A 10,519-nucleotide genomic window follows, 5' to 3' on the forward strand; every position below is an offset into this window, starting at 1 on the left:
TTGTGAATTTAAGTGTGTGTGTGTGTGAGAGAGAGAGGGCAGATTAAAGTTTCTTCCTTCGGCTTGTTTACACGTTCTGGGAAAGAGCCCTATATACAAAAACATAGTAGCGAAGCCGGTCCCGGCTCTGACAAGTCCGCTGGAGTTCACTGAGGGGCCTGTTCCCTTTGTTTCTGTTAGCAGCCTTGACCCCTTTCACCGTGACACGGCGGATCGGCCACCCTTACCAGAACAGGACCCCCCCGAAGAGGAAGAAGCCCCGAACTTCTTTCACCAGGATTCAGATCTGTGAGCTGGAGAAGCGCTTTCACCGCCAGAAGTACCTAGCCTCGGCGGAAAGAGCGGCGCTGGCAAAATCCCTCAAAATGACCGACGCTCAAGTCAAGACCTGGTTCCAGAACCGCAGAACCAAGTGGAGGTGAGAGGAGGCAGATTGGAGGGAGGGGGATAGAGGGAGTGGGGCTGGGAGGGAGACAACGAAAAAGAGAAATACGGAATTGGGAGGGAAGGAGAGAGAGAATGGGGAGGACAGTGTAACTTGTTCACCGCCAAACAGGGAGAAGCTGTGAGAGTGCGTGAAATTCCCACATTTACAAATACAGAAAGAGCACCAAGAATTTCGGCTTTGGCTGAATTAGTTTTAACAAAGGACAGACAGTGAGTTAAATTAATATTCGCAATAAGAACAAAAGAGGGGATTAACATTTATATGCAGGGAAATGAAATCACAAAAAAAACTTTAAATTAATACATACAAAACACGAAGGCAAAATGCTGCCGATGCGGGAAATCTAATAAACAGATATTGCTGGAGAAACTCAGCAGGTTTGGCAACATCTGGGGAGAGAGAGTAGAGATACCTGGTGGGTATTCCCAGCACTTTCTGGTGATTTTATTTATGAATTGAGTTTAATAATAAGGAGATCAATTGTAATTATATCTTTAAATGTTTGTAAAATAGAACAAAATTAATCAATTGAAAATAGAGCGTGGTGGCAAGGAGCAAAACAGTGAAATCTCGACATTTAAACACAGCGGGTGGTGGTAGGGAGAGTTACATTTTCACAGAGCCAGATACCCGTGACCCGAGATAATAACTACTGTAATTAAAAGACAAACGTTTGAGATGTGGAAAATACAGTATTGAATAAAATGCAGCGAAGCAAACTAAAATTAGTACATTTAAACTAAAAGTAGAAAGTAAAATGAATACAATTACATAGAAAGAGGAGATAATCCGTTATTGGAAACAAGGTCAATAGAATTTACAAAGGAAGATGGTAAAATGAGGAATTAAAACTGCAGCAATAGAGTGAAATTAATGGAATTATAGTACAGAGAATTAATAGTTAAAATACAGAGAGAGGCAGCCAAATCAATATAATGAAATATAAACTTCGAATAAAATTAATATATTTAAAATGCAGGAATGGAACAGAGAATTAATCTAATTAAAAGCAGATAGAGTGTCCCGGTAACCTGAATTAAATTACAGAGAAAGAGAATATCATTAGTCCAGTTAAAATACAGAGATGGAATAAAATTATTACATTTAAAATGTAGGTATGGCAGAGACAGTGTAAATAAAACTGAAATGCAGAGAGGAGTCACATTAGCAGAATTAAAATACAAGGATAGAAAGAATGTTTAATAGAGTTAAAATGAAGGGGTAGATCATTATTGGAATTTAAATAGAGGGATTGGGAATAACAGAACTAGAAGTAAAATAAAGTGTAACGCTAACAAAACTAAATTACTAGGATCGCGAGTAACATTCACAATAAAAATACAGAGATAGAAAGTAACATATAGAGAATTAAAATCGATGGAAAGAATGAAATATTAAGAGATTTAAAAGATTTTAAAATTAGGGAGTAACATGATAGAAACTAACAAGACAAAATTAAAATACAGCAATACAGAATAACATTAACAGCATTAAAATACGAAGATAGAGTATCATTAATAGAATTAAGATATAAACACAGAACAATGTTAATAGAATTAAAATGTGGAGCCAAGACTAAAAACAAATTTATTTCTAAGGATAGAGTAACATTAACAGCGTTAGAATAAACGGATACAGAGTAACAGCAGCATTATAATTAAGGGATGTAGATTAGCATTAATAGAATTAAAATATAGAGATAGAGTGTAATGTTAATGTAATTAAAATTCAGGAATAGAAAGTAAAATTTGATGTAATTTATAGGGTTCGATGGTAAGAGTAAGTGAATTAAAATACAACGATAGAGAATAACGTTACTAGAATTAAATTCTAAATATAATTAGTAACTGTTGTAGAGTTTGAACAGAGGGGCGTGAAGTTAACAAGAGAACCATGTTGTAATGTGGATTGAGTGATACGTTTGTAACAAAGTGAGTGATACATGTGAAGTTAATAAGGTGAATGAGATGCAGAAAGTAACGTTCATCGACTTAAAATGGAGTAAATGGAAATCATTTGAAAAACAAGGAAGTGATGTAGAACTTGATAAATTACACGATTTAATAAGGTGAGTGACAGGGAGCGAGAATAAAATTAATGCAGAGTTCACAGAGTGCGGACTGATGTGGCGACAGGCGAAATTTAATATATTTTAAAGACGAGAAGGTGACTGAGAGTTAGTAACATGAACCTATTTCAACGCAGGAACTGACAGCGATTGACCTAAACTGTGGGAACTTGGGTAAAATTCACAGTAACAGATAGTGAATGATACCGGGAATGTCGAGGTTGGTGAGAAACTGTCCGATTTTAAAACCGCGTTCCAAAGGATTGAACTGAGATTTTTAAAAAAATCACTGTGTTTGAGCCCAAAGTAATCCTTAATCTGAGGTAGGAGAACGGTCCGTGTCCCTGAATTCCGGGGCTCGGGTCCATCAAATTGGGTTGGCGAGAGTTAGGTTTGCGGCTCCTATGTAAAGCCAGGTAGCCATATCATAACTTCCATGTCACAGGAAGTTAAATGCAAAGATCTTTCCGTTGTCAGCGTTGCAGTTGGACGTACAGTAACACACCTCGGCGTTACTAGTGTCTGTTAATTGCTGAATTATTTCTGGAATATGGAGACAGAGGATGCTTCTGTCCGAGAGGGAGAGGGACAATGGAAAAAGGGGAGACGATCGTTCTGAAGTGCTCCAATAAAATCAAAATCCCTCATTCCTCTTGGGCTGTGGGAAACTGAATCTAACACTGGCTTTTATTTTCACAGAAGGTTAGTTTTGATTTATGTAATTTTCATTTTATTTAATAATTAAGTAAGACTCGGCTGACCTTGGAATCCGATTTTTCACCGTAGGGCTGTTCTAATAAACTTTCTCAGCAGTAATAACCCCTCTGATTGTGAAACAATGACTTAAAACGAGTTGGAATAGAATGGGAGAGAGAACCGGCTACAGATTTACAGATTGCGAGGAGTACATGGATAGCACGATCCAAAGTGATACATAAATACAAGTAAATCAGGAAGTTTTCATTATTTAAACGAAGAACATCGGCCTGAGTTTTTATTCAATTTTTTTTTGGAAAAGGGTGCCATTCAGTGAGCAAGACAGCTCTGTTTACAATCTCTCTGCCTGTTAAAATGTCGCTTCATAAATTGACTGCAACATTAGGACATGGACGATGGAAAGTGCAATGATGAATGTTGTAACTGGGATTCGCAAGCTGGTTTCTTTATTTTCCTTCCCCGGGTTTTATTTATTCAGAAGGAAGAATAATCTGGGCCAGAGAGAGACGCGAGTTGTGCAGACACTGACACTAATGGCTTGTTAGCGGGGACTGACCCATTTACAGTGCTCTGTCTGACGAAATAGATTCTGGACAAGATGATAACATCTGTAATAACATCAGTAAGCAACAGCAACAGGATTATAGAACAATCTGTTATCGGAACTGCAGCCTGCAGTTTCCCGCTGCCGAATAGGGAACTGTGGAGCTGGGGATGGGGGTCTCTTGTTATCAGCCTTGAAAGGCAGGAAGATTGAAAACGGTAACTCCCAGTCCTGAACACAGAGGCAGAAACTCTGTCTCTCCCTAAAATGGGGGAATCGCCCACAATGAACTGATTGATTGATTCATTGATTTATTGTCACGTGTATCGAAGTGCAGTGTTTTGTTTACGAGCAATACTGGCAGATCATAGTGGGCAAGAATGGACAGATCAAAAAGACTTACACAGAGGCCCACAGGTTACATTGCACATGGGCCGGGTGCGTTACCTTTCCCGCTCCTTCTCTCAGTCCGAACGGGACGAGCACGTAAATTAAACAAAAACAGAATTGTAGGAGTGACTCGGGACGTCCGGCAGCTTCTGTACACAGGGGAACAGAGGGAACCTTTCAAGAGGAGGCTCGCTCGACTTTTCGAAATTCCTGCAGATTCGCTGAGTTTTCTCAGCAGTTTCTGAGTTTATTTCACATTTCCATCATCGGCAGTGTTCCATGTTTGGATGGCTGTGTTTGTACGGAGAGAAAGTCGGAGCAACTCAGAATGTGATAGTGGGTTTGACAGTGCATACCTGCGTGGATTAAACTAAGTGTGTTAGTATGGGTATCAAAATTAGTGTATTAGTGTAGGGTGTTATTGTTTGTGTGTTAATATGGGTGGGTCAAACTGAGTGTGTTAGTGCAGTGTGTTAGAGTGACAATGTTGGATTGAGTATGTTCGTGTGGGTGAATCGGAGTGAGGGTGTTTGTGTAGTGTGCTCGAATGTATGCTAGTGTATGTGTGTCAGTGTGTGCGTGTGTGTGTCAGTGTGAGAGTGAGTGAGTGTTCTAGTGACAGTGCTACAAATGTGTGCTTATGTGAGTGTGTTAGAGTATGTTCGTGTAGTGTGTTCATGTGAGGGTGTTAGAGTGAGAGTGTTAGTAGATTGTGTTAGAGTGTGTTAGAGTGCGCTAGCATTTTACGTGTGATTCAGTGTTTAAACGCCTGTATGTGAGAAAGTGAGAAAATGTCCTCTAATTGTAAGAGTGTGCTCCAATGTGTGCAATCTGGTGTTAAGTGTGTGTCAGTAAGTACACATTGGTGTATATGTGTTTGCACATGCGAGTGTACTCTGTATGTGTGCATTTGTATACACACATCTGTGTCTATGTATGTGTGTGCATCTGTGTGTGTGTCTGTGTGTTTGACCTTGCATGTGTGTCTGTATGTGTATGTCAATGTGTGTGTGATCTTGCATGTGTGTCTGTAGGTGTATGTCAATGTGTGTGTCTACTCCAGTTTGTGATTGTGTGTGAGAGACAGTGTTTGCTCTTGTGTGCATGCATGCCTGAGCTGTACTGTGTATGAGTAAGTGTGTGTATGACAGCAGGAGTATGTGAGTGCTCTGGGGTGTGTGTGTATGCATGCGTGCTGTAATGTGCATGAATTTGTATGTGTGTACGTGTGAGAGAGACAGTGTTCTCTAGTGTTTGTGTGTATCTGCATGTGCTGCGGTATGTGTGAGTGTTGTAAGTATGTGCATGCGAGAGAGCGTGCTCCAGTGTTTGTCTCTGTGTATTTGTGTGTAAGAGAGAGAGACTGACTCTGGTATTGTAAGTGTGCATTATGTCAAAGTGTGATATGGTGGACAGAGCTCAGGTTTCCTTCCACGGTCCAAGATGTGCAGGTTAGGTGGATTGATCATGCTTAATTGCCCACAGCATGCAGGGAGGTGCAAGCTAGGTGAGTTAGCTATGGAGAATGCAGGGTGACATGGTGGTGGGATGGATCTGAGTAGGATGCTGTTTGGAGGGTCAAAGTGGACTTGATGGGCTGAATGGCCTGCTTCTACACTGGAGGGATTCTACGGAGACTGATTCTGGTGAATAAGAGTGTGTTATGTGAAAATGTACACCAATGTGTGTATGTGTGTATATGAGGGAGAATACAAGTGCACATGCAGGCATTTTTGTGAGGGATGGAGTGTTCTCCAATGTGTAAGTATATGTGTTTGAGAAAGAGACAACTGCATTGTGTAAGTGTGTTTATGAGCTCTAGGGTTTATAAATGTACTTGCAAGAGAAAGAGAGAGATGGGGTGGAGTGAGAATATGTAGAATTATAGAATCACTACAGTTTGGAGGAAACCAGAACATCCGGAGCAAACCCACACTGTCACAGGGAGAATGTGCAAACTCCACACAGAATGCTGCCTGAGGGTGGAATTGAACCCAGGTCCCTGCTGCTGTGAGGCAGCAGTGTTAACCACTGAGCCTGTGTATATGTGCGTGAGATAGAGAAAAAAAGTGCACGTGTGTGTGTGTTTCAGTGTGCAGTTATGTTTGTTTGTGTGTGTCTCAGAGAGTGCAGTCTTGTGTTTGTGTGTGTATGTGTGAGACAGAGAGAAAGAGAGAGAGAGAGCACTTGCCCTGTGGTATGTGAGTGTGTGTGTGTGCGTGCGTATGTACGCATGCATGTGTGTTTGTGTGCATGTGAGAAAGAGGGCAAGTCAGCTCTGTTGTGTGTGAGTGTGAGAGTGTGCATGCTTGCCTTTGAGCATGTACATTAATCATAAGCAGAAGTTGGCCATTCAGCCCATCAGTTTGCTCCATCATTCAATTAGATCATGGCTGATTTGATAATTCTCAACTCTAGTTTCATATCCTTTCACCATAATCCTCAATTCCCTTACTGATTACAAATATGCCTATCTCTGCCTTGAATATATTTAGTGACCAAACCTCTAAAAACTCTGTGGTAAAGAAATTCACAGATTCTCTACTCTCTTCCTCATTTCTGTCTTCAATGGGTGATCTTTATTCCGAGATTATGTCCTCTAGTCCCATACTCTCCCACAAGGGGAAAACAACCTGTTTGCATCTAAACTGTGAAGTCCCTCAAGAATCTTGCACGTTTCAATATAGTCTAAACTCCAATGAGTGCAGGCTCAATTTACTCAAACTCTCCTCATATAGAACATAGAACATTACAGTGCAGTACAGACCCTTCGGCCCTTGATGTTGCACCACCCTGTCATACTAATCTGAAGCCACATACACTATTCCATGTACATCCATATGCCTGTCCAATGATGATTTAAATGCACTTAAACTTGGCAAATCTACTACCATTGCAGCAAAGCATTCCATACCCTTACTACTCTCTGAGTAAAGAAACTACCTCTGACATCTGTCTTATACCTATCTCCCCTCACTTTAAAGTGTTGTCCCCTCATGTTTGCTGTTCCCATACTTGGAAAAAGGCTCTCCCTTTCCACCCTATCTAACCCCCTGATTATCTTGCATATCTCTATTAAGTCACCTCTCAACCTTCTTCTCTCTAACGAGAACAGCCTCAAGGCCCTCAACCTTTCCTCATAAGACATTCTTTCCATACCAGGCAACATCCTAGTAAATCTCCTCTGCACCCTTTCCAAAGCTTCCACATTCTTCTAATAACGCGGTGACCAGAACTCCAAGTGTGGTCATACCAGAACTTTGTACAGCTGCAGCATAACCTCCTGGTTCCGGAACTCAATCCTCTATTAATAAAGGCCAAAACACTGTATGCCTTCTTAACAACCCTGTCAATCTGGGTGGCAACTTTCAGGGATCTGTGTACATGGACACCGAAATCTCTCTGCTCATCTGCACTCCCAAGAATCTTACCATTAGCCCAGTACTTTCCCTTCCGATTACTCCACCCAAAGTGTATCACCTCACACTTGTCCACATTAAACTCCATTAGCCATCTCTCAGCCCAGCTCTGCATCCTGTCTATGTCTCTCTGCAACCTACCTGCATTTTGTATAATAGCCTACTGTAGGGAACCTTATCGAACGCCTTGCTGAAATCCATATACACCACATCAACCTGTTTACTCTAATCTACCTGTTTGGTCACTTTGTCAAAAAACTCAATAAGATTCGCTCGGCACAACCTACCCTTCACAAAACCTACCCTTCATATGATAGGTGGACTGCAAATGCTGGAGATCAGAGTGGAAAAGTGTGGTGCTGGAAAAGCACATCTGGTCAGGCAGCATCTGAGGATTAGGAGAGTCGAAACGTCAACTCTCTGCTACTCAGATGCTGCCTGATCGGCTGCACTTTTCAAGCACCACACCTTTTGACTCTCTTCATATGATAGTCTATCCATACCTTGAATTAACCAAGCGAACCTTCTTTGCATCCAATGCCAATACATCCATCTTGAATAAGGGACCCCAAACTGTTCAAAGTATTCCAGCTATGGTCTGACAAGTGCCTTGCATAGTTTTTGCAAAACCTCTTTTTATACTCCCTTCCCTTTGAAATAAAGGCTAACGTTCTATTTGCTTTTCTTGTTACCCGCTGAACTTGGATGCTAGATTTTATGATTCATGGAAGGGAACTTCCAAGTCTCTAAAGCTTCCTACAGTCTTTCTCAATTTGAATAATCCTTAGCTCCTCTATTGTTCCTGTCAAAGTGCATAACCACTCATTTCCTCAAATTACATTCATATGCCCAGGTTTTTGCCCACTTGTTTAACATGTCTGTACCCCTCTATATATTCCTTGTGTCATTCATATCACTTGCCATTTTGTGTCACCCACAGACATGGTGATAGTACACTCACTTTCTTCATCTAAATCTCCAAGGAGTACAGTTAGTTCAGTTGCCTGGTCAGCTGGTTTGCAATGGAGAGTGATGGCAACAACACACGTTCAGTACCAGCTGAGGTTGTTATGAAGGTCCCGCCTTCTCAACCTCACCCCTTGCCCTGAGGTATGGTGACCCCAGGTTAAACACACCACCAGTCTTTTATATATTATAAATAATTGTGGTTCCAGTCCTTATCCCTGAAGATTAGGTTGCCATTACTGAAATTGTCCACCTTTATCCAAACCCTCTGTTTTCTATTAGTTAGTCAATTGTCTATTCATGCTAATATACTACTTCCAGCACCATGGACTCTTACTTATTAAAAAGTCCAATTTGTGGTACTTTTGGGACACCTTCTGGAAACCAAATATATTCCATCCACTACTCCCCATTTATCCATCCTGCTTGTTACCTCCTCAAAGAATTATAGTAAATTTGGCAGGCATGATTTCCCCTTCATGAAGCTATGTTGATTCTGCTTAAGGGAATGTGTGAGTGGGTTTGGAGTATTAAAGTTGGTCTCTGTGACTGTGTGCATAGGAGAGGTTGGTTTAAATTACTTGTTTCTGAGAGTGTGTGTTTATCTGGTTGTGTGTGAATCTGTTTGTGAGGTGTGCATCTGTTTCAATGGGCTGTAAGTAACTAATATTTACTCTATTCTAGTTAGTTATTGAACAAATAAACAAATTTTGAACCATATTCTCACAGTACAGGTGTGGGGGTGGGGGACAGAATATTTAATCTATGACAGTGTTAGTGCAGGAGCTTATGTTCAAGATTGTGTTCAATCCACCAGGCATCTCACACATTCCAGGATCCATCAGTTCCTTGAGGTGATACACCTGCCAATCCATGCGAACAAATCACTCTCTCACTTATAACTGACTAGGCTAATTAAGCTTTATATAATAACAGGTGTCAGATTATTACTCACTAATCTGCCCATTTAACTCTCTATCTTAAACAAGGAATATTCAGATTTACATCTGTCTTATTTACAATTCACTCCTAGTGTTAAAATGCAAAACATTTTGTATTTATTCACAAACCCCAACACCACAACATCCCCAATTACTGACCATTCCACACAACCCAATTGCTGACCATCCACATCCTAATTATTGACAGCCCCCACATTCCAGTTACTGGCCATCTTCACATCCCAGTTACTGACCATCATCTCACCCCATTCCCCGCTAAATGTTAGCCAGCTCTTTGCAAATGCATGGAACAGACTTACTAGTAGAACCTCTTCGTTGCCCAGCCCATGGGGTTGTGAGATAAATAACTGCACAAATGTATAACAAAGATAGATAAATCAATGAGAATTTGATGGAGGGAAGAATGAACAAATGCAAATGAATTCATTCCATATTCAAAGCAATGACAGAAGAAAAGGAAGTCTTGCAGAATATTAGAGGCCGAGGAGGAAATTATAGTGTTACATTTGAGATAGAACATAGAACATAGAACAATACAGCACAGAACAAGCCCTTCAGCCCACGATATTGTGCCGACCACTGATCCTCATGTATGCACCTTCAAATTTCTGTGACCATATGTATGTCGAGGAGTCTCTTAAATGTCCCCAATGACCCTGCCACCACAACTGCTGCTGGCAACGTATCCCATGCTCACACAACTCTCTGTGTAAAGAACCCGCCTCTGACATCCCCTCTATACTTTCCTCAAACCAGCTTAAAACTATGACCCCTCTTGTTCGTCATTTCTGCCCTGGGAAATAGTCTCTGGCTATCGACTCTATCTATGCCTCTCATTACCTTGTATACCTCAATTAGGTCCCCTCTTCTCCTCCTTTTCTCCAATGAAAAAAGTCCGAACTCAGTCAACCTCTCCTTGTAAGATAAGCCCTCCATTCCAGGCAGCATCCTGGTAAACCTCCTCTGAACCCTCTCCAAAGCATCCACATCTTTCTTATAATAGGG

General features: G+C 41.0%; 1 protein-coding gene across 3 annotated transcripts in view; it reads left to right on the forward strand.

Annotated features, from left to right (window-relative positions):
• Window positions 1-10,519, forward strand: part of LOC122556940 (T-cell leukemia homeobox protein 3-like) — a 23,961-nt gene that overhangs the window by 3,273 nt on the left and 10,169 nt on the right. For 2 of the 3 annotated variants that reach the window (XM_043704179.1, XM_043704180.1), the window contains exon 2: window positions 181-418. In XM_043704179.1, the coding sequence (XP_043560114.1) occupies window positions 181-418 (238 nt within the window). The remainder of the gene's footprint in view (window positions 1-180; window positions 419-10,519) is intronic. The other variant, XM_043704181.1, reaches the window with a different exon arrangement.

This window comes from Chiloscyllium plagiosum, chromosome 14 (genome assembly GCF_004010195.1).
Source record: "Chiloscyllium plagiosum isolate BGI_BamShark_2017 chromosome 14, ASM401019v2, whole genome shotgun sequence".
In the NCBI taxonomy this organism is placed as follows: Eukaryota; Metazoa; Chordata; class Chondrichthyes; order Orectolobiformes; family Hemiscylliidae; genus Chiloscyllium; species Chiloscyllium plagiosum.